General features: G+C 47.8%; 1 protein-coding gene across 1 annotated transcript in view; it reads left to right on the forward strand.

Moving 5' to 3' along the window:
• Window positions 1–1073: 1073 nt before the first annotated feature.
• The window catches only part of fam184ab (family with sequence similarity 184 member Ab), a gene marked incomplete at both ends in the record, with an annotated part of 42466 nt that continues 18813 nt past the window's right edge, over window positions 1074–24726 (forward strand). Inside the window, 9 exons of the mRNA XM_084453400.1 lie at window positions 1074–1250; window positions 11099–11617; window positions 12746–12829; window positions 12953–13204; window positions 13783–13918; window positions 15089–15270; window positions 16245–16430; window positions 24237–24359; window positions 24497–24658. Coding sequence (XP_084309526.1) covers window positions 1074–1250; window positions 11099–11617; window positions 12746–12829; window positions 12953–13204; window positions 13783–13918; window positions 15089–15270; window positions 16245–16430; window positions 24237–24359; window positions 24497–24658 — 1821 coding nt within the window. The remainder of the gene's footprint in view (window positions 1251–11098; window positions 11618–12745; window positions 12830–12952; window positions 13205–13782; window positions 13919–15088; window positions 15271–16244; window positions 16431–24236; window positions 24360–24496; window positions 24659–24726) is intronic.

The raw sequence follows: 24726 nt of genomic DNA on the forward strand, positions 1-24726 counted from the left end.
TCATCCTGACAAGTGTGCTACTGAAAATGACAAGGCAAAACGACAAGCACAGCCCTCAAAAAAGCTATAGCCTAAAGCAAGTGTGTGTGTGTGTGTGTGTGTGTGTGGGAGCGCCCGCCAGTGGGTGCCACTTTGTTTTGAACAGGATTAATTTGTTTATCTGACTGGAGGATCGAAGTCTAGCTCAGTGAGCTCTGTGACAACCCCCCCCCCCCACACACACACACACACACTATTCAGCCTAAACTGTTGGTGGCGGTGGGAAAAATGATTAACGACTTTGCAAAAATCATGAGGATGTAGCCTATTGGTGTGGCCAAAAATAACTCGCTGTTGTCTCAACAGCACATCAATAGATCATCCACTCATCAATGAATCGGAGGAGAGTAAACTTTAAGAATGAACGGAACTGACGTCAGCACAGCGATATAAACTGTTGAGGTGAGCCATGGTAACAGCAGTCATCAGCAGTGCAGCAACCGACCTGTCATAGCGACACTTGTCTCCCATTCTCACAGAAGCAACTCTCTACGATGCTCTGAGGGGACCCAGATCTCAACGGACCCGTTTGATCCCCGCCGTGCGAACATACTGGGTTCATGCTTCAGCCGAATTCAAGCTTTTCTTTTCATCCTTGCTGAGAAGTGCCGGGTGCTGCTGGCGAGTTTTCTCACCAACTTCAAAGCAAGGAATTTCGGGAATTTACATTTTCCAAGGCTATAGCTCGCTAATGGTTAGCCAAGCAAGCGTTGCCTGCCAACAACAAGGAGGTTATATGAAGGCCGACTCACACGGCAACATTTTCTTAGGTCGCAATGGCAGTTTTGGCTTAGGAAACGGCGAGATAGCTAGCTAATATTTATTTTTTTTGATCAGATGTAGCGTTTCAGACAGTGCTGCACTTTTTGACAAAAGCAACATGACGAATTTCCTTATCATACAGTTGTGATATTTTCCTTAACGTTAGCTTGCCTAAGTTAGCTAGGCAAACGTTACAGCGAGCCCAACAGATTCTGATCATATTGCCATCCATACACTACGGAGCTGTACATTAGTGCTAACAACGGGTGAAGATGGCGACGGGAACGGGCTGGCAGCAGTACTACAACCCTGCTGGCAATTCATCAACGGGAGCTGGGAAATATAATTCTGCACCCGCATCGACAATGTCGTACCAGTCGGGCATCACCATGGAATATACCCAGGACCTGCACCTGAAAATGAGCAAGAAAATAGCTCAGCTTACAAAGGTATGTCTTTTAAATGTAACGTTACAGCGGCTACCGGCCGCCTGTGTCAGGGGCTTGGATGCTGGCTGGTGCTGATGCTGATGTTTCACTTGTCAAGAGGCGGCGGGGGAAGTATGCTGCCAGCCTCTACGATGCTGAAGTCGGGTTCTAGTTGCCGGTGTTCCGGTCCACCTTAAATCGCATAATAAACGACGTTTTAATGCATTTAATCAAATCAGAGCGAACATGTTGAGACTGGTAGCCTACATGTTAGGCTAAATAATGCATATTCTTATCAACCCATGTACCTCATTTAGCCTGAATTGACTTTACTTTTATGGTAACGCCTATTCCACTATGCATATATTTGGAGCCGTTTTTAAATGGTTAAATTACTTCGGGCCACTGGTCGAACACCTAACATGGAGATTGACACATACTGACAAATAAATATGCTTTCAGACTGACCCAAGATGATTTTTTTAATATCAAATACAGCTCGAACTTGAAATATGTCAGTCAATGGTGTGTTAGGCTGTTCAATGCATATTTAAGCTTTTAAGGCAGCCCTGGCACATATTTTTGGATGAACATGGATTTTCCCTGACTCAGTCATTTTTAGTGAGAAAAAGTGCAAAGCCATCTTTTTGGTCACATTTTCTAAAAACATTTTCTAAAAATCGCTCATTCTCTTAACCTGTGAGTTATCAGTTCCACGGCATCTTGTTCACAATGTTCAGCCATTCTTCTTGTGTTGCTGGCTCTGTCTAGTAGGCTACCATCTCTTTCTAATGGCCTTCTTACAGGCTGCCAACAAGACTTTCAGCAAATATCTCTCAACACATTATCCCCTGTCACACTACCAAAGTACATGACCTAGGTATATTATATCTCACAATTTTGGTAGTAGTCATATGAACATTTTCCAACCAGGCCAGGTCCAGCCTGGCTTATGTGCGTGGCTGGCTTGTTTCGTTTCAGGACTGGTAGGATGGAAGCTAGTCATGCCACTGAAATAGCTGTGAATTGAAATGACATAAAATAATGTCTGATAAATAATGATGGGTCTTGTCGCCTGGACACATCAGTTCCAATGCTTCAATGCTAATCCAGCACAATAAGAGCGGGATAGCCAGTTAGCTCATGAGCTCACAACAACTAGTAGCAGCTTCTGAACATTAATGGTAGCGGTGAGTGACTAAAGCAGTTACACTGATGATAACATAAAGTCATCCCCACCGGGTCTTGAACCCCCCCAGGGAGTCCATTGCTCTGACCACTACTCTACTTGTGCAGTGGAGATCGGCGGGTTGATTTTGGTGTCCTTCTTGATTTTGGTGTGTTGGGACTACTGCCTCTTGTGGTGCCAATAGAGAAATGCAGGCCAACATTGTCCAGAGGAACGGAGTAAGGTAGGGAGGGAGGGAGTGATAACCGGACAAACCCTATACTAGGTGTCCAAAAAAGGATCATTTCAGGACAAAACCAAAATGCATGAGAATGGTCTGCATTTATCCCCCCACAATGTGCAGTAGACAAGTATTCACTCCTAATTCTAGGCGTAATAAAGAATCTAATTATCCTATATTTTTCCAACAGAGTTCTCTGCAACCATTCATCTTCTGTAATATTCACACTAGGTCTTTTTCCCATTTGTGCTTCACATTTAATGTTGTATTTTCTTCTCTCTCCATTAAGTGCTGATTTTTAATGTAGCCTAGAATTCAATTATGGTGGATTGCTGCCAAACATTTATTAAGCAAAAGATTTTAAGCAAAGTGCCCCTTTCAATAACCTTGTAATTCTCACTATTTCCACCATCATTTTGGGCTCTTTGAGCTTCTGTAGCATAAAAAGTATACTATAGGCCTAAGAAGTATCATAGTGAAAACGTACTGTATATCAAGTCACCCAGCACAAAATAAAGCTGGATTAAGCAGGCGCTGGCTGTCTCGTATTGTGAGAGAGCAGTGGTAAGTTATTAACCTCTACTGGATGTTCCCCTGCTGATCGTCACACTCTTGTGTCTGATTTCATTAAGATAGACATTTGGGACACACCCCCTTAGCAGCGGATTTGGAAATATGCAAGGGTGTAGCGATATTTCATAAGTGCCAGAGGAAGTGTTGGAAAGATTCCAACGCTTCCTCTGTTGGAAGCGTTGGAACCTTTTCAACACTTCAGAGTCCGCACCTGATGCGCCCCCAGTATCCTGGAAATACGAGAAACCGATCTTGATTCAGAACCTGACAACTAATGCTAAGTCAAACTAAACTATTACTCTACTATACTGTGATTCTACACTGTACTATACTACACTAATGTACTGTACTATACAACGTTTTATACTGTTTTATATACTACTATAACTGCAAAGAAGATTTTTGTTTTTCTTGGTTTCAATGGACAGTTTTGAGCTCGAGCGTGAGTGGAATTTAGGATGGAGGAGGGGAAGCAGCAGGAAGCACGGTGATGACAGGACAGGTGGTGTTCACCCATGTGTTACGGCTTAGAACCTTGACTTAGACACACACAGCAGTCTCACACACGGCCAGTAGATAATTCTCAATGACTTGTCATTGATAATGAGTGTGAAACATCAAGTTCTAGTTTAAGTTTATTTGTTGCATGTATGTTCTCATGTTAAAAACCCAGTGAAATATAGTGCTGTCTGTCCTGCTCATCAGTGTAAGCTGTGGTGTAACATGTTTTGTGTTCAGTCACAGAGGTGAATGAATGACATGGCAGATTGAGTGGGAGGTCGTCTAATGGAGAGATGGACAGTATTCTGTGTTCAGTCACAGAGGTGAATGAATGACATGGCAGAGTGAGTGGGAGGTCGTCTAATGGAGAGATTGACAGTATTCTGTGTTCAGTCACAGAGATGAATGTCAAAGAGATGGCAGAGTGAGGGAAGTCCGTCTAATGGAGAGAGAGAGAGATAGAGAGATGGACTGATGATATCACTCAGCATACAGACTGTCCCGCTGGTCTCTCCTACATGTCACTCCCCACCAGTCTAACAGGGTTGTTTCCCTGACGCTGACACAGAGCCAACGAGGAGAACGCACTCATTCTCTCTTCTGAACACGGATTTCCCATTCACAATCTCTCTCTCTCTCACACACACACACACGACTGCTTGCAGCGACAGTCTGTTGGTAGTCGAGATGAGAGGATGACAAGTGTTATTGGCCTGGCACTATACAGGCTGGCTTACTGTAGACACTGATTTTCTTTGATCCACGGCACCGCCTATGTGTGTGCGCATGATTCTCTCTCCCTTCTCCTTTTCTCCTCCCTTTTCTCCTCCCTTTACTTCGTCTACTAGGCTTATCTTGCTCCTTCTCTTACAGTATGGCTCCCCTATTCTCTCTCTGGGATTAAGTGTCCGTCCATTTGTCATAGAGACGTTGAGGAAATATTTAATGGATCCATGAATGCACGGCCAGTTAGGTCTGTGTGAAGATTTAACACACTGGGCGCTGACAATGGTGCCCACGGTGATTGAAAAAACAATGTTGTGTGGCAGATAAAAATGAAATGACTTAACATTTAAAATGTGCTTAAAGTTTTGTGGGTTTAGCTTGAGGGGAGACAAGAGAAGGTATTCCTATGTCTTAATAGGCGACTTCAAAACATTTACCTCTGAGATGCTTGAACGCACCCCATGTCTAGAGTATACTGTAGCAGAGACTATGCAGCAGCTAGAGGAGAGAGAAACTATTAACCCTGAAACCATGCAGGCAGGACCGAGAGGAAACGAGGGTGAGAGAAAAATAGAAAGAGATTGATGGAGGGAAGAAGGCGATGGAGGCAGAGGGGGGGAGAGAAGCAGCTTTGGCTTACAGTTCCTGTATGTCATGTGCTCTTGTGTCTGTGATGGACTGCAGGCTGTATTTCACCATGGGCTAGCCAGGTAGAGGATTGTCCATCAGGGACAACTCCCTCTGGGACACACTCACTGTATTATAGGGCCACCGGCCTGATGCGCACACACTCTCCTTGAGTAGTGCTGGATACCCAAGTTCGGTTCCGACTTGGTGTAGAACTTAACTGAACAACTTACTAGTGATATTAACAACATTCCTTTCAGATTGCATACCATGCAGTTTGGTTTAGATCTAACTGTTCAACAGAAATGACTAACTGCTTCCTCCTGGAGAGTATGAAATCCAAACTAGATAAGGCCAGAGCTGTTTAGACCTAAAGAAAGCATTTGACACTGTGGGTCATTGGGTTTTAATTGCAAAACTTTCAATGTGTAACTTCTCCACTAATGTTATTGGATACAATCGTGTTTGGAAGGCCGAGCACAGAGGGTCAAGATAAATGATAAACTGCCATAAATTGTGATATCGGTGTACCTCCGGGATCAATTTTGGGCCCCCTGTTGTTTAGAAAAAGAGGTAAAGCGCACAACCCCTGAATAAGTAACAGTGTCCAGGTGCCCGGTTGGTAGAGTTCAAATGAAAAAAGAGAGACCGGCATTCATGGTAGGCTATATTACATTGCCATTTTAATGGGCAGAAAGAGAGAACGTTTCGGCGTGGAGCCTTCGTCAGCAATGAGGTGTGTGAGAAAAGTGGGCATATATACACAAGCCTCAAAAAAGGGCACCAATCAATATACACAGTTGTAATTGCAGAATGCAGAGCACCTGTGGAGCACCCATGGGTGCGCTGAGCGCAGAGGGACCCATGGGCGTGAACATCAGCCGAATTAAAGGTCCCGGCATGAAAACATGTAGACTATTCTGCACATACAGCAAAACCGAGACATGTGAATACGTACAATGCAGATAAAGAAAAAATATATAAAAATAAAACATGAAAAATCATAATCTATAGTATAATAATGCATAGAGAATGTATACGGGTCAGTGACAAATAAGGGTGGGAAAGATGGAGAAAAAAAAATGGGGGAAATACTGTTTTAAAAGCATGCATCAGGTGTGTTGATATGTGTATTTTGTATTTATGTTGGTTACACCATTTTTACTCAATAATTCTCGAAATGAATTAAAACCACAACATTTTGGGTCAGGTTGTCAGAAAAGAATGTATGCAAGTAATCTTTAGTTCAATTTTTAACCTAAAAAATGTAAACTTAACCAAAGGGACACAAAAAAACAAGGGTCACGTCTTTGACCCATACACACAGGTTTTCAACACATGAGGTTTATAGAAAACAACTCAGAACGAGTTCTTCATTCAAGCCTTTCAGGCTCTCAGTTTGCAGTACATGGATCCAACGGGCTTCTTTCTGTAGAAGTGATTGATCTCTATTTCCTCCTCTCTTAGGTGGAGGGACAACTTTTGTTGTTTACAATCCTGTTGTTTAGCCTATTCATAAATGATCTTCCCACTGTATGATTAGGGCTGTCAAATAAACATTCAAACTCTGACTAGTTTGAACCACTTTGGGAGTTAAAATCGTAATTGATCTTAAAAATGTAGATTTGATTAGTAGGCTACTGCAAAGCAGTGCACATCACACAGCCTCCCGAGTCCCACCTTATCTTCTAACCATGCCAAAACACATTCCATGTTAGCATTCATTCCTTTCAACAGAATCTACGCTCGCTCCGGCTCATAGGGGACTAACAGGTCTGAAATATAACTAGAGCCAGACCATGCAGAGCTTTAAAACTTAGCAGTAAAATCTTAAAATCAACTCTAAAAACTACAGGCAACCAGTAAAGAGAGGTAAGGATGGGAGTAATGTGGTCTTGTCTCCTAGAATTAGTTCAAAGCCTAGCAGTAGCATTTTATAGCAATGCCTTTCTGGCCCTTAGTATAAGAACTTACAATAATCTAAATGAGAGGAAATAAAAGCATGAATGACCATTTCAAAGTCTGTAAAAGAAACAAACAACCTTCATTTTAGCAATGTTCCTCAGATGGAAAAAGCAAGATTTTAGTAGTTATTATTTGGCCATCAAAAGAGAGATTAGGGTCATAAATCACCTCCAGATTACGGGCAGCAGACAGGTTGGTGGTGGACAGGCTAAATTAGATTGTATAGAGCTGTTAGCATTTGGGGAGCCAAATAGCTAAAATCATCTTCCATCTTATTTTCCCTGACACGACATACAGACCAAATTACTCACCTCACCAGGTTTAAGTGGGGCACAGAGCTGGGTATCGTCTGCATAACATTGGAACAGTATATCATGTTTACCAATGATGTCACCCAACGGAAGCTTGTATTGTACATTGAGAACAAGAAGGGACCCAAAATCAAACCTTGAGGAACACCACAAGAGGGGGGCAATGAAGAAGAGGTTTTACCTATAACAACAGACAAGCTTATCACTGAGAGGCTTTCTTATCAGTCAAATAGGATCGAAACCAATCAAGAGCTGAGCCCCTGATGGCAAGTAAAATGGTATGATCAACCGTGTCAAAAGCAGAGCTCAGGTCAAGGAGGATTAAAATTGAACAATTATCAGAATCATCAGCCAGCAGTAGATACTGTGAAACCTTGACAAGGGCTGTTTCAGTGCTGTGGAGCACGAAAGCCAGATTGGAATTCCTCAAAACTGTTGTTATTCATTAAAAAAACGTAATTGATTATTCACGCTTTATAAGAAGAGGATCAAGATTAGGTTTCTTAAGCAAAGGTTGGATAATTGCTTAAGGCCGGAAGGAAATTAGCCTGTAGACAGCAAACTATTGACTTTGGCTAGAATGTTAGGTCTGACTGTCTCAAGTATTTAATTCTGGAATCTAGTAGGGATGATATCTCAGGGGCATGCAGGGGATTTCATGTAATGACAACCAAGCTGGCTAAAACTGACACATTTACAGAAATGTTAATAAATCACATTATCTCCCAAGTGTACTGTAGAACCAAAATGTACCAAACAAATATTACTAATAAAAGTTATTATATGACTATCTTGTAGGAGACAAAGTGACAATAGTTCTGAAGATAGATAGACAGACAGACAGACAGACAGATAGATCGAAATGTAATAATCCCCGTAGAAGGATTAAGCCACGATAATGCTCACAGTTAAATATCTGAATAACAGGATGGTGCACAGTTTATGATGTATTTATAAATCCTGGTAATCCGTATAAAATACAGTATGTATGGATGTATATCACAGTATATCATGATATTCTGAATATGCCTGTTGTATCATGGCTTATTTATTGTGATATGTCCTTGTCAATACCCCTACACACGCACACACACACATGCACACACCCATAGGTAGCCTTTTCTCCTTGCTTTTCTCTCCTCACCTCTTTTGTCTACAGTATCTCTCCCTCTTTTCATGATTCAGAGAGAACAGAGTGATGAATATAGGCCATGCACCTCCGATTATGACACCACTTAATAAACCATGCGAGCCAGTCAAGCCTCTGTTTTCTCCTTGCACTGCCTCTCTCAATAAAATGGGTTGCACTGCAGAACGCAGCCTCGGTAGGCTTCTCTAGACGTGACCTGGCATCAAACCCTGTTTTTTGCACAATGAGATGAGCCTAGGCAGTTCGCCCAATATCAGTTTTCATGAATACTGATGTAGGCCTTTGTGTAGGTTATAGAACCATCTGTTAACCAATGTAACCACCCACTGAACACGGACTGACTGACTGACTGGTGGTTCTTCTGATTGACTTGCTGACTCTTCTGACTGACTGACCGACTGACTCTTCTGACTGACCGACTGACTCTTCTGACTGACTGACTCTTCTGACTGACTCTTCTGACTGACTCTTCTGACTGACTGACTGACTGACTGACTGACTGACTGACTCTTCTGACTGACTGACTGCCTGATACTGTATGGTAACTCAGATGCTGTTGTCTATTGGAGCCAAGTGCCTGTACATTATACAGGTGTACCGGCAGTCCTGTCTGGGAATTTAACAGCCATAATAACACCAATTATCTCAATCAGACCTGTCTGCCAGACACTCTGTAATTACTGTCCTGGTGGGAGCATGTTAACTCAGAAACAGCTCTGCCCCCGTGTACACTCCATACCACAGCATCAGTGTAGAGTCAGTGATAGCACCTCGGCCCCGAGTCTGGGGGGGGAGAGGACACAATATTGAAACCCACACAAAGAAGAAGTGCTAGGTTAGCATGCTGCCAGGGCTAAGTTGGCGTACAGCCAGGGGCTAGATTACGGCTTGGCTCACTGCATCCATCGGCGACAACATTCTGCCGTCAAAAATCAAGTGATGAATCTCGGCAATTCTCCAACGCCGGACGCTGGCGTGGGCTGCAGTGGAGCCGCCGTCATTAATTACAGTGGATTAATTTCCTTAGCATCTGATGGTTGATGGCCGACGCCGACGTCCACAGTGGAGCCGAGGGGCTTAGCCTAGCTAGGGCTAGGCTAGCACATTTTTTTGCATCTGCTTTTTCTGTCAGTGTTTCGTTGCTATGGTAACGCCTTTTCTTTTTTTAGCCCATTAGGTTAGCGGTGCCACTCAGGGAGAATGTTGTGCAGTCTCTGAGCTCGTCTCCCCTGATTTCTCCTGCCTGTCTGCGGTGTGCAATTAGTTGGCCCACTCACTGCTAAAAATACCCTTAGCCTCACCCTTCTCTGACGGTCTGAAAACATTTGTACTTTTTGGCTCAAGTTGGACACTGGCTTATTCAACATTACACTTGATTCAACATGTTGAATCGGTAACGGCTGACGGTCACACTTGAGCCAGTCACAGCATCCCTCCCAACTCAGTGGAATCAGAGGTACTCAGGCAGCATTAAGCCACTGGAAGCGCCGTTTTTTGAACCAATTCCGGTTCGTGAATTCAATACCAGTTCGTAAATTATTTTTTTTTCAGTTGAATGAGAGTGCATTTAATTCTTCAATAGCCTACATATATATCCCCCACCCCTCTCATTAATGTAGTATGCACTAGCAGCACCAGAGACCATGTTATGAAACTAGTGTGTTATATCACATGTCGCACAATGCCGTCCTACCACCATCAAAAGTGAACTTGAGTTCCTGTGAGAAATACTGCCCACAATATTTCTTCACAAAGTTAAGATACCCAAGGACCTTGAGCTCAATAGAAAACTTGAGTAAATTGAACTAGGGTTGTTACAGGCATTTCATTCTTTGGTCAAACAGCCTGTGTCCTGGGGAGTGTTGAAAGGTACACAGAGAGGTCTGCTTTGATCAATACAGCAGCTGGAGCCAGAGCTTTGTCCATCCTGGCGCTCTGCCTCTGTCTGAAAGGTCTATTGATCAGAGCCAGGCTTGCAGAGTAGTCACGGGCAGGAACACAGAGAGAGAGAAACAGGTCGAGAGGCAGAGACATATAGACATACATTCGGTCACGGAATGGATTACCTGCACTGAGAAACAGTGAATGCAGTGCTACATAAAATAAATAACACCATAAACATTTCTTATTCATGAAGAAAATGTTTCCACTCTTTCATCACCGCAAAGGAACATGCATCATGGGTGGGGATGACGTTTGCTGCTGCTTCTGGCTTGTGTAATTGTATTAGACTATTTAGTGTTAAATCCAGCTTTGTTCTCTCAAGTTAAACGTTTAAAAAGCAAGGCCGACTTGTGGTGTGTCAGTGCCAAGGTCGTTCAAAGCTACGCTAGAGACGGTGTAGTGCTGGAGAGTGGTGGAATTAAATCTAAAATGAAACCTACAGTATGGGCACTTGACTAAAATGAGCAATCACTTCATTGCACAGCCTTGACAAGGTACCTGGCAGGAACACATTTTTTATTGGTTTTCCGCTGTTCTCCCTCTTTAACAGGCCGTGTCTCCTGTACTAGGTCACCAGCAACACCTCTCCTCTCCGTCAACTAGGTGACCGATTAACACTAATCCTCGGTCGCCGTTTCACCGGTAATCCCCGTCTTCCCCCAGGTGATCTACGCCCTGAACACCAAGAACGACGAGCACGAGGCGGCCATCGCCACGCTGAAGGAGGCGCACGAGGAGGAGGTGCAGCAGATCCTGTCGGAGACGCGGGAGAAGATCCTGCAGTACAAGGGCAAGATCAGCGACGAGATGGACCTGAAGCGTCACATCCAGTCCCTGGAGGAGTCCATGGAGCTGCACGAGCGCGCCAAGCACCAGGCGCTGGCCGAGTTCGAGGCGTACCGGCGGCGCGTGGAGGACGTGCAGCTGTGTGCCGAGGCGCAGCACACGCAGCGTGTGGTCAGCATGTCGCGCGAGGTGGAGGAGATGCGGCGCTCCTTCGAGGACAAGCTGCGGACGTTCGGCGCGGCGCAGGCCCAGTTCGAGCAGGAGAAGCGGGCAGCCCTGGAGGAGCTGAAGTCCGCTCACCGGCAGGAGGTCCAGGACATCCTCCGCTCCCACCAGAGCCAGAACGCCAACTACAGCAAGGACCAGGAGAAGCTGGGACAGCTGCACAAGGCCGAGGTACCGCGGATAGCCGCGCCAGCTTGGCGTTACCGCTAACGGATCTAGAGTAGACCGGCTAATTGTCCGCGTCGAGAGGGCGGAGGGAAAGGATCTGGTGGTTCGCTTGTGTAGGACGCCGCTGATAAATCCGGAACGAGATCGGATGGGGGAGGGGGGGGAGCTCTGGCGCCGTGGGTACCGCAAGGAGAGCAGTCTCAGCAGAGTCTCGGCCCCGACGCCAGATCGATGAGGGTCAAGCAGGTTGCTCCGTGAGATAGATGGATAGGAGGGAAAGGAGGGACACCGGTCTGCAGTTTTGGACAGCGGCAGGTGGTCTCTGGTTCGACCTCTGGCTGTCCTGGAAGGCAGCCGGGGCGGAGCCTGTGGACAGGGGGGAATTGATTAAGGCGGTGAGGAATGGCAGGACGCCGCTTGCGATGGTTTGGAAAAAGGGTGAGGAGGGGGTGGGATCATGGGGTGGGCAGGGGGGTTGCCCGGTTAGATGTCACCGGTGTTCGGACGTTATAAGGGGACAGGGACGAAAAACACGGCAGTCCAGGGACAGGCGATAGCGTACAGTATCCGGTTATGGTAAGAGGAGGCGGGAAGGAGCAGCTGATGTCATTCGCTTTCTCAGCGAAGTCGTCGACGAAGTCATCTGCCGAGAGGGAGGAAGGAGGGTGGGGGGAAGGTGGTTTGGGGAAGATGGAGAAAGTGGAAAACAGTTTCCTGGGGTTAGATGCAGCAGCTCATCCTGGGTAGCTAGGAAGCCAGCTACAGGTTAACTGTCTCTTCTGCTCTCTGTCGAAGAATAGCGGCTCTGTAGAAGAACAGGCTCTGACAGCATCGCGGTTTTGCGCGTCTTCGCTGTGGCCGTAGTAAGTAGTATAAATAAGGACTGCGTGCGAAGGCTGTCTTTGGAAACTTTGAGAACTCTAGTAGGATATAGCCTATTTAGCCTGTCTACTGAGAGAAGTATGCGGATGAAATAATTTCGAAAGTGCGTTGTTGTGTTTAGGCAGAAATATATTAGGAAATGTTTTTTTTCAAGATCAACTATACAGTATTATGTTCGTGGTTATTGTGTGGATGGCCGTCAAGGCTATCACAGTCGGTGTTACCGTACTGAGGTGTCCTGGGTGGCAGGTGGAGTCTCTGACGGAGCGCGTGGAGGAGCTGAAGCAGGATAAGAAGCGTCTGATCGAGGAGTACGAGGCCAAACTCACCAAGGTGGGTAGACCTGCAGGCTGACCCCAGAGACGCTAAAAAGCTTTCTCGAATCCCAGCCCCGACGAGTGACATCACTGTCTGCCTCCTGCCACCCCCCCCCCCCCCCACCCCCGCCCAACCTAGGCCCAGGCGTTCTACGAGCGCGAGCTGGAGGCCATGAAGAGGACCCAGCAGCTGACGTCCGACAACCTGCTGGCCTGGAAGAAGACGGAGGCGGAGCTGAGGAGGGAGTTTCAGACGCAGGAGGCGTCGCTGCAGAAGACCCTGGGGAAGCTCCGGGCCGAGCTGCAGCGTGTCCAGGAGGAGGCCAGGGACAACCGGGACAAGGCCCACAAGCTGCAGGGGGCGCTCTCCTCCGCCGAAAACAACGTCAAGGTACAGGACGGACTAGTGGTTACAACTGCTGCTGCTGCTGCTGACTGATTTCCCTTTCTTCCCATCTCTCTCTCTTTCCTTTTTTCTTTCTTTCTTTCTTTCTTTCTTTCTTTCTTTCTTTCTTTCTTTCTTTCTTTCTTTCTTTCCTTTGTTTCTTTCTTTCTTTATTTTTTCTTTCCTTTCTTTCTTTCTTTCTCTTTCCTGTTTACAGGATGATATGAGTATAGTTTCCATATTCGTTATAAACAGTTGAGCTATCCGGTTAGCCACAATCTAGCTACAGGTAGCTAGCAAGCATGTATAGTGAATATTACAACAGTCTGTCAAGTGCTGATCAATACGATATACAGAAAAACGATGGCTATGTTCACTTTGCCCCATCCTTTGGACAAGGTTAACACAAGTTAGTTGGTCTGTTTCAGTCTTTTGTTCATGTCTGTGTCTGCATGTTTCCCTCTCTCTCTCTCTCTCTCTCTCTCTCTCTCTTCCTCTCTTGTTCTCTTTCTATCTCTCTCTCTCTCTCTCTGTTCCTCTCTCGTTCTATCTCTCTCTCTCTCCCTGTTTGCCTGCACCTCCAGGATCTGAGCAAACAGCTGGAAGAGGTGACGCAGGACGTGGAGATCGTGGAGATCCGTCAGAAGGAGTCGGAGTGTGAGCTGGAGGCCACCAGAGACAGAGTGCAGCAGCAGGCCACCGAGATCCTCCTCAAAGCCAGTGAGATTCTCCTCTCTTCTCAGTTCCTCTCTTCCCAGTCTTTGCCTCATTTCGTCAGCGTGATACAATCTCAGGCCCACTTTGCCACCCAAGAGGAAAAGGATATCTTTCACACTGGATTATAGCTCCCAGTACTTTTTTCGCCTGAAGAAAACCCTGTGTCATCAAATCGTTGCTCACGCTCAGGTATTGGGAGCTATAATCCAGTGTGCAGAATATTCTTTTCCTCTTAGATTGGTATTTGTGATCCTGCCCCTGACCTAAAGACAGGTTGGATGTGCCCCTGGCCTAAAGACAGGTTGGATGTGCCCCTGGCCTAAAGACAGGTTGGATGTGCCCCTGACCTAAAGACAGGTTGGATGTGCCCCTGACCTAAAGACAGGTTGGATGTGCCCCTGGCCTAAAGACAGGTTGGATGTGCCCATGGCCTAAAGACAGGTTGTTAGCTAGTCATTGCTCAAACCTAGGAGTTTCGCAACCGTTATACCAAAACTGATTTATTACTAGCTAAAGACAACTGTTATGACAACATTACAGCACCTCATCTCTCCCACAGCAAACGTTACGAGACCTAACGTTATAGCCAATAGGTACAGTAGCTAGCTCTGACTAGCTGCACCACCAGCTAGCACTAACATTACAGTTTACATAGGCATTTAGTAGGACACAAACTAAACTATTATCATTGATACAACTCTGTACAGAAAAATAATTGTCGGTCAACATATTGTATTCCCTATTGTTCAATAACTTCAACCTTACTTGCTGCCTAATCAAAATTCCCGCTGTTGCCGTCAGTTGATGCTCGATGTGCTGTGAGCTGCGCGCTGAGCTCACAAGGCAGGCACTCGCTGGGTCACAGAGGCGAGGGAGGGAGGGGGGAAAAGTAGGCTACTGTACGTTGTTAATTGGATAGCTTCCTGAACGCAGCTGTCAACCAGGCCTTAATTCCCAACCGTTTTGCTTTCGCAAATTGTGAATGGTAATTAAAAACTACCGTTTTCACTCTGTATTATTTTTGGTAGGGACAATTCGTGTTTCCGTGGCTTTGGTATGGACATGTCCGTAGCGTCCATACCTAAAACTACGCCTGTGTGTGTGTGTGTGCGCGCGCGCGTGTGTGTGTGCGTGTGCGTGCGTGCGTGTGTGTGTCCGTGTGTGTGTGTCCAGGCCACATCGGCAGCCTGCAGGCCACTCAGATGACCCAAGAAGCGGCGATCAGGGACCTGGAGTCGGAGAGGAGCCGTCTGAAGGACAAGGTGCTGCGCCTGGAGGAGGAGAGGGGAGCCCTGCAGAACAAGAACCAGGCCCTGGACGAGAGGCAGAGGCAGCAGCTCCTCTCCCTGGAGAAGGTGAGCCCTGCCTCGGGGTGGGTGAGAGGGCCGCCACCCTCACGTCGGCTACATAGAAACTCACGGACGGAACTGACTGAAGCAACGCCACACCGGGCGGTATCTGACAAGGGAACGGTGGTCAATGCGCTCTAGTAGAGATGTCCCTCGGTCGGCTATTGTCCCAACGTGCCGCACGCTCACAAGATTGATGGGGAGAAAAATCAATCAGCAGTAAAAAAAAAAATCATTGATTCACTGTGAAGAAGTGAGCGACCTCTGTATGTCGTTAAGTGTAGAGTGGAAATTGGGGAGGAAATATTGAATGAAAATAGATCCTCTGCAGTCGTCTTTAATTGCAGGTGCAGATAGGTGTGCAATATTGCCCTGACCCACACTAGGTGTGTCGTTATGTCGTACCGTTAATGCACAACCATCCATAAAGTGGTTACAATCTCCAAAAAAGGTTGAGAACCACCAACCTAAAGTAGCTAGCTACTCTCTCTTTCCCTCTCTCTCTTTCTCTCTTCCTCTCTCTCTTCCCCTCCCTTTCAATCTGTTTATCATTCTCCACCTCAGTTAAAACTCTTGTTCGTTATAAACCCGCGGCCTTGATTCCTGGCGTGATCCTCCGTGCCGGCCCGGGGGGGGGGGGGGGCGTCGGCTCAATCCGGCGTGTCCGTGTGATCGTAGACGCGTCTCCGTTTCGCCTGTTGGAGTCGAGCGTCGGCACGGAAGCCTTGAAGCGGCACCTAGCCGTCTGAGCTCCTCCGCTCCTCTGCAGATTGTAGCACGGCAAATCAAAAAACAACATCTGCGCGCCCGGCAGCGTCGCCGGTCTGTGACTGACTCGAGCAACGGGGAGACCCAACGACGATAATGAGCGTTCTGTTCGCGGTCACGTTTGATTTGTTTACCGGTTATACTTAAACCAGATTCACTTTGACGAACAAACAAACAAACAAACGGCGCGTGCGTGCGTTCGCCCCCCCCAGACTCTGCAGGAGGAGAAGCAGGTGTACGAGAAGGAGATGATGAACATGCGCGTCAAGTACGAGGAGGACTCCGCCCACTTCAGGGAGAGCCAGACGCGGGTGCTCGAGGAGTTGTCCAAGAAACACAGGTTGACGCTGGAGAACTCGTACTCCACCGCCGAGAAGGAGAAGAGCAGGCTACTGACCGTGAGTATGCACACACGCACACACACACACACACACACACTGTGATTGTTGCCACTTTATTCAGCGTCTTCATTATTCAACATTAACTAGAAATTGTCGTTTCGTGTCTCTGTGCCTTGGCCTGTCGCCTTACCCAGAGGCCCCTGCTCCAGCGCGCGCGCGTCCTCTCTCTATCCCGTCTCCTCACTCACGGCTCATTAAACACTACAGAGGAAACTTGTGCCTGGCCTCCCTGGCTTTTGCCTGGCCTCTCTGGCACACACACACACACACACACACACACACACACACACACACACACACACACACACACACACACACACACAGACACACACACACTGTGTCCCAGGACCTGCCCCGGGCCCCTAGCTTACATTACATTACAGTCATTTAGCAGACGCTTTTATCCAAAGCGACTAACAATAATTGCATTTAACGTAGGAAGAGCCAATGTACTACTACTTGCCAGAACTCACAAGTGCATCTTCTTTCTAAAACAAGTGACTAAGAGCATAATCTAGTGCTGAAGGCAAAGTGCAAAAATCGCAATCTAAAGTACAGTGCAATATAATATAATACAATAAGTGCTTAGGTGGGAGGATTGTTGTAGTACTTCTTGAAGAGATGAGTTTTGAGCCTGCGACGAAAGATGGGCAGCGACTCTGCTGTCCTGACATCAGTGGGCAGTTCATTCCACCACTGCGGGGTCAGGACAGAGAAGAGCCGTGACCGTGTCGATCGACCGCAGGAGCATCGGAGTGACGGGGCAACCAGTCGCCCTGAGGTAGCAGAGCATAGCGGTCGGGAGGGGGTGTAGGGTTTGACCATGGCCTGGAGGTAGGAGGGGGCTGTTCCTTTCATTGCCCTGTAGGTTAGCGCCAGAGTTTTAAACTGGATGCGAGCCACTACAGGGAGCCAGTGTAGGGAACGGAGGAGGGAAGTTGTGTGGGAGAATTAACTAGCTAAGACGTCGCTGGCTGCTGACATGGATTCGGTGCGAACCTGCCCTCGGCGAGCTCAATTACGAGATACCCTGAGACATCTGCTGCAGTGACAACTGTCAACTTTCTGTTTCGATACCCAGACTGATGGCATATGATACTCGAGCTCTCCGAGCCATGCATGATTAACTCAAAACAATCTGTCATCGTTTCCCCTCCCAGCCTGTCTCTCCCCTCTTCTGCACGGCGGGCTGCCAAAATCATCTTCCTGTGTGTCTGAACGCGCGCGCGTGTGTGACTGTAGTAGACTCATGCCGAGGCAATTATATTAATAATAATAACAATTGCCATCGTCGTCGTTATCATAGTACATTGTATTTATATAGCGCCTTTCTAGGTGCTAAAAGCTCTATGGGAGGGGTAGCACTTGCACCTCAGTTGCTTGTAGTTACTGAACACTTTGAGTAATGAAAGTTCCGATGGCATCCCCCCCCAGGCAGAACCCTCAGACCTTGACAGTACAAAGGAGGAGGAGGAGGAGGAGGAAGACGAGCAGGTGATTGCTTCTGTCTGCGCACCTCCGCTTTATCTCCCGCCGACAGACAAAACGTTGTCTATCCCAGAGGGAAATAACAGGTCAGAGAGAGAGAGAGAGAGAGATTGAGGGAGGTAGAGAGAGAGAGCTTGAGGGAGGTAGAGAGAGAGGGGTGGAGGGAGGTGGAGAGAGAGAGGGGTGAAGGGAGGTAGAGAGAGAGGGATGGAAGGAGGTAGACAGAATGAGGGATGGAAGGAGGAAGTCGGAGGGATGGAGGGAGGTAGAGAGAGAGAGAGGGATGGAAGGAGGTAGAGAGAGAGGGATGGAAGGAGGTAGACAGAATGAGGGATGGAAGGAGGAAGTCGGAGGGATGGAGGGAGGTAGAGAGAGAGAGAGGGATGGAAGGAGGTAGAGAGCGAGGGATGGAGGGAAGTAGACATAGAGAGATTGAGGGAGGTAGAGTGGGAGGGGTGGAGGGAGGTAGAGAGAGAGAGGGATGGAGGGTAGAGAGAGGGATGGAGGGAGGTAGAGTTGGAGGAATTGAGGGAGGTAGAGAGGGATGGAGGGAGGTAGAGTGGGAGGAATTGAGGGAGGTAGAGAGGGGGATGGAGGGAGGTAGAGAGGATGGAATGGAAGGAGGTAGACAGAGATTGAGGGAGGGGTGGGGGAGGTAGAGAGAGAGGGATGGAGGGAGGTAGAGTGGGAGGGGTGGAGGGAGGTGGAGAGAGGGGGATGGAGGGAGGTTAGAGAGTGAGAGCTGGAGGAAGATGAAGCAGCTCAATGAGCCGGCTTTGTCTAACCTCCTGTTTCAGGTCGACACCCCCTCAGGCTCTCTATCCTCAGCGAGTTGGTTTTGTACAAGAAGAAATGATCATTGGGAGGAAGCATATCTTGTCTTCCTGTCCCCTAGACACCGCACTGTGAGTCCCTCTCTGTGTCGCAACACGAGGACTGAGATCAGTCTCCTCAGACCAGCACAGGTGTAGGAGTCACACTGTTATTAGATATGTTCTGCTTTCATCTATATGGTGGGACCCGCGGAGACACTAGTGTTCATTTGCAGCTCATTCCACCACTGCGGGGGCAGAACAGAAAAGAGCCGTGACCGTGTCGGATCGACCGCAGGGGCCTCGGAGTGAGGCAGCAGGGCGTAGCGGTCGGGATGGGGTGTAGGGTTTGACGATGGCCTGGAGGTAGGAGGGAGCTGTTCCTTTCATTGCCCTGTAGGCTAGCGCCAGAGTTTTAAACTGGATGCTGCTACAGGGAGCCAGTGTAGAGAACGGAGAAGGGAAGTCGTATTGGGAGAACTTGGCATGGTTGAACACCAGGCGAGCAGCAGCTTTCTGGACAAGCTCCAGAAGTTTAATGGCTGACGCCGGGGCCCCAGCAAGGAGGGAGCTGCAGTAGTCCAGGCGGGAGATGACAAGGGCCTGGATGAGCACCTGCACCGTTTCGTCAGTTAGGAAAGGTTGATTCCTTCTGATCTGGTAGAGCAGGAATCTGCAAGAACATGTAAGGGATGTGATATGTGCCGAGAGCGACAGTTGAAGATGTGTACAGAGAGAGGCCAAGGGTGAGTGGGAAGATAATGTAGCAGCAAGGAGAATGGGGCTGGCTGGGCACTGCTACAGACACCGTGAGCTTCCGGCCATTAAGCTGGTGTTATGGGAGCCATCTCCATGGCGCGGATGCAAGTCGCGAGGACGTCCTACTAAAACATTCGAAGACATAATCAAGATGGATGCGGGAGCGGAGACCACCGATGAGATCGCCAGGTGTGTGGAGGACCGGGATAACTGGAGACAAAGATGGGAGGCCCGTCTGTGGACGACCCGATGACAGTCGGGTCATCCAGAGTCACGCCCAGATTCCTCGCACTTCGTCCTAGCGTCTCCGCGGCGTCGTCGATGGCGATAGCCAGGTCGCGGCGCGGGCAGCCCTTCCCCTCAGGAACAACAACAGCAAAATCTTGTCCAGGTTGAGCTCGAGGCGGCGTGTCGCCATCCACTCCGAGATGTCAAACAAGCAGGCAGCCATGCGTGCCTCCACTTGTGTGTCAGAGGTGGGGAGTGACAGGACCAGCTGGTATTGTAGCATCAGCTTCGACCTGGAGAATGTTGTTGACAGGAACTTCAAAGAGCATGCAAGTTGTGAAAGATGGATCTTTGACATCTTTGACCAAGCTTTGAAGTATCTGAAACACACACACACACACTCCATTTAACCCTACAGCATCCTATAGCCTTCGCTTGAGACATTGCTGGAAACGCACAGTAGGAGCAGGGTTTGAGATCCTAGCCTTTCCTCAGCTCTGTTGCGCAGGGAGTGGAGTGAGAGCGCGAGCCACTGTAAGTGATGTAACCTTCCCAACCACACATCCATCCAGCGTGCATTGCAGCGCGTTGCAGCAGCCCTCTCTGAATAAGGTGAAACCATGAATAATTCACTCATACTTTACTTAGCTGACAGCTCCACGCACTCATACATGTATAGATCGCTTTGAGACTGCTTTTAAGCTTCTCGTCTTTTGCATATTCGATGGCGTATATACTTTGATTTATTTTAGTCCCTGGAAAGCAGGACGTTTGGTTTCTGAAGGAACGTCAGAAGTTTTGGAAGGAAATCTTGGAATTTTTTGAGTCTTCTACTATGCACCGAAGGGGACATGATACCTGTAGCTTTTGGCTTGGGCAGCGTTCCAGGCTTTAGGGTTGGGCTGGGATGTCTGGAATTACACCATTGTCCCATTGTGATATATGACAGTATGTTTTTTTTTTTTTTTCTTCCAGTTTTTGTTTGGGGGAGGGGGTGGGGGGGGTAATTCATTTCACTACGTTAGTGAGTATGGCGTGCGTGCTGTACGGGAACGCTACGAGCGTGTGCACGGGAGCGTGGACGTGTTCATGTGTTTGTGAATCCGTGCGTCCATCACACATGTACCGGAGCCCACTTCTGGGGGGCGCTCGCCACAATTCATTTTTCCCACATTTTGTTTTGTACATAAAAAAAACAACCTGTGGTACTACTCCGCGTTGCATAGTCTATTCTGCTCAGAAATCCAGAGCTCAGAGCTTGAGGTGTTTAGTAGTTCTTTGGGCGCTTGTTCTGAGATCCACTATGCTAAACACTATAGACCGTATTACAAGAATGCACTCCTGAAAGAATAAGAATGGTAGATTATCATACCATATTTTTTCATGGCCTGTTTTCAATGTGTGTGTGGGCTTCACTGTGTGACTGTGTGAATATTTCTGGATATTAGAATTAAACTAAAAACTAAAGCAGATCGATTGTAGCTTACTCCGGGCCCACAAGCAATACATTGTGATACTGTATGCTGCAAAGCATCTTCTACCAACCCACCAGGGACACGATTCTCCATGTAGCATTTTAATTCAGATCTTTGTATGCGGGTAGCGATGCATCATCCAGTTCGGGATAAACTGCCAAAAGCAAAAGCCCCTCTGTTTTCTCCGCTGACGCTTTCACTGGGGAAATGGAAGAGGAGTTTATTGCACACCTACACTCTCCTGGTTAGCCACCGCCAACCATCCGACGTTTTGCATGGTGTTCCTGCTCTCTGCTTTGAGCCCCCTAGAGACCGTTCTGCTTCCATCTGTACGGTGGGACCCACTGAGATATTAAGGTTCATTTGCAGTTCATTCCACCACTGCGGGGACAGGACAGAAAAGAACCGTGACCGCGTCTGATCGACCGCAGAGGCCTCGGGAGTAGGGTTGCAAAATTCCGGGAATATTCAAAGTTGGAAACTTTCCATGGGAATTAACAGGAATTTATGGGAATTAACAGGAATTAATGGGAATAAACTGGGAATTTTGGGGCTATTTATACCAACTGTATTTACCTCATCATAAACAGACATAAATATAAACATTTTGTATTGTCATAAGCAGACATTTCTAATACAAGATCACATTTTTATCTTAGTCTATTTGTGAGTGGATTCTACAGCCCTCTTGGTGTGCAGGATTCTAGGGATTTGCTGTACATGTGATGGAAGAATGCCACTGCACCTGTGATGGATAAATGCACAGTACAGGGTTGAAATTCAACTGAATTTGCATTAAATCCGGTTGTTTCAACCAAGATCATGCTGCAGGATCTAGAATTGCATTGCTATAGGGGTCTGTGGTGGTGTAGCGGTCTAACGCATTGTGTTCCAGTGCAGCTGGAAGCTCGCCAGATCTGAGTATGGCCGGATCCCAGAGCGGCCTATTGGGCCACCGCTCCCCAAGGATGGTTAGTTTAATCTCGGCTTGAGAGTTCGTCACACAACAGCAGTCCTGTCTGGTGTTGGAATTACGGTTGCGAGCTGAGATAGTCAGGGAGTTGTCTCTCCCTTTCGCATTGCTGACCGGCCGGGTTGTGTGACGAATCCTCAACAGTTAATAGGGGGTAACTGGACACTAGGTCAGGGTAAATTGGCTACCAAATTGGATGAAATATGGATAAAATCCTAAAATAAGTATATAAAATAAAATAAATTGACGGAGTTATAGGCTACAAAAAAGGAAAAAATTCCACAATTCCTGAGCTTAACTTCCCATGGAAAGTTTCCAGAAATTTACCAGAAATTTTCCGCTCCTTTGCAACCCTACTCAGGAGTGAGGCAGCAGGGCGTGGTGGTGGGGATGGGGTGTAGGACTTCTACCATACATTGAAATAGGCTAGAGCAAATAAGAACAGGCCTCAGCATGTCACCTTGTGTGCAGTAATGTGGTGCACTGACCGATGGTCAGTCATCGTTGATGGATGACATTTGAGTGTAACAGATTAGCACAGTAATCCTACTGGGACCCAGGGTCGAGGTCCGTTCCCATAACTAAAAATTCCATAGATAAGATAAAGGGAAGTATGAGGTCTAATTATTTTAAATGGTTTCGTGTAAGTATGGCCAAGATTGTTAACGAGACGCTTTATCCTTCAAAAGATTTATCCTTCAACTCAAAGGCCGGGACAGTCCTCCTTTCCCTAACCCTGAACCGGAACCCTAACTCTAACCCCTGACCCTAATACCCAACAACACCCTAGTCTCATCATCATCATCAGGTCGTCCACAGACGGGCCTCCCATTTTGTCTCCAGTTATCCCGGTCCTCCATACACCTACCGATCTCATCGGTGGTCTCCGCTTTCGCATCCATCTTGATTGTCAAAATGTTTTAGTAGGACGTCCTCGCGACTTGCATCCGCGCCATGGAGATGGCTCCCATAACACCATCTTACTGGCTGGAAGCTCACGGTGTCTGTAGCAGTGCCCAGACAGCCTCATTATCTTTGCTGATATCTTCCCATTCACCATTGGCCTCTCTCCGTACAGATCTTCAATACTGACGTTCGCGTTATGACTTATGTCCAGTGCTGCACGTAGCATTCTGGTGTAGCATCCGTCCAGCGACCTCTGCAGGGAGTGGCTCAGGGTCCAGCACTCACAGCCATACAGGAGAACGGCCTCCACGGTGGCATCGAAGAAGTGGAGCTTGGTTTCACGGGGGAGGTTGGATTTCCACACGTTGCTCATGCCGTTTAGAGCTCTCCACGTGAGCGCCTTCCTCACTATGAGGTCCTGCTCTGTTGAGTTGACCCAAGAGCCCAGGTATTTGAAGTCTTCAACCTCCTTCAGAGCAGTACCTTCAGTTGTCACTAGGGGCAGATGTTCCAGGGTGTTATACTGTAGGTGATGACCTCAGTTTTCTTGGCGTTAGGTCCAAGATCCAACTTGGCACATTCCTTTTCCACTCTGGTCAGGAGCTCTTGTACTTGCCTCACGTGGTTAGATATCAGGCTGATGTTGTCGGGGTTATCCAGGTCTGTTAGGACTACAGCGCGATACCTTCGCGACCTCCTAGGTGTTATAGTAAAGCCCTCCTCGCTGTTGCCATCTGGCGTCACAACCCTTGCCCTTGTGTTCGAATACATGGTCCCTATGGCCCGAAGTAAATTTGTGGGAACACCATTACGGATTTTCATCATGACCCCTCTGTGTATTGAGTCAAAGGCCTTTTTGAAATCAATAAAACACAGCACCGCTGTCATGTTGTTCTTCTTCACCTCCTCGATGATCCTCCTTAGGGCCAAGATCTGAGTTACTGTGGACCTCCCCTCTCGAAAGCCATTCTGGTTCTCTCTCAAGTGCGGGTCGATGGCGCTCCACAGCCTGTTTAGTATCATGCGGTTGTACATCCTTGCGATGATACAGGTCAGCCTGATGCTGCTGTGGTTGTCCGGCTTTGAGAGACCCCCCGGATTTAGGCACTGGGATGAAGTCTCCCTGCGGTTCTAATGGCGCTGTCTTCCGATTGGTCGACAGGAGATTGAGCAGCAGTTCGAGAGAGAGCGCCGCTCACTGGAGGAACAGAAGCTCCTCCTCCGACAGCAGCTGGACGAGCTAAGGGGGGAGCTCACGGCCAAACTCAGCCAGGCCGATGAGGAGGTCAGTCATCAGCATGCGTGAAATACATTCCTTATTATTATACCAGAGCTTTTGACTGTAAAACCATACGACAAATCAGCAGACACCAGTCGGACCAGCTTATTTGTGTGTGTGTGTGTGTGTGTGTGTGTGTACAGGTGTGCAGGTTGCAGGAGCAGGTGAAGGAAGGGGAGCAGGGGCTGGGCTCCGCAGAGGGACACATCACCTCCCTGAAGGAGGCGCAGGACAAACTCCTGGAGGAGCTGGACGCCACCAGAGCCAGACTGAGGGAGACCAGCAACCTGCTGACCGCCCTGCAGGTAGGGCACACACACGCGCGCACAAGCACTCTCTCTTTCTCTGTCCCACTAGCACATCCACCACTGGA

Source organism: Borostomias antarcticus, assembly GCF_949987555.1.
Source record: "Borostomias antarcticus genome assembly, chromosome: 19".
Taxonomy (NCBI): Eukaryota; Metazoa; Chordata; class Actinopteri; order Stomiiformes; family Stomiidae; genus Borostomias; species Borostomias antarcticus.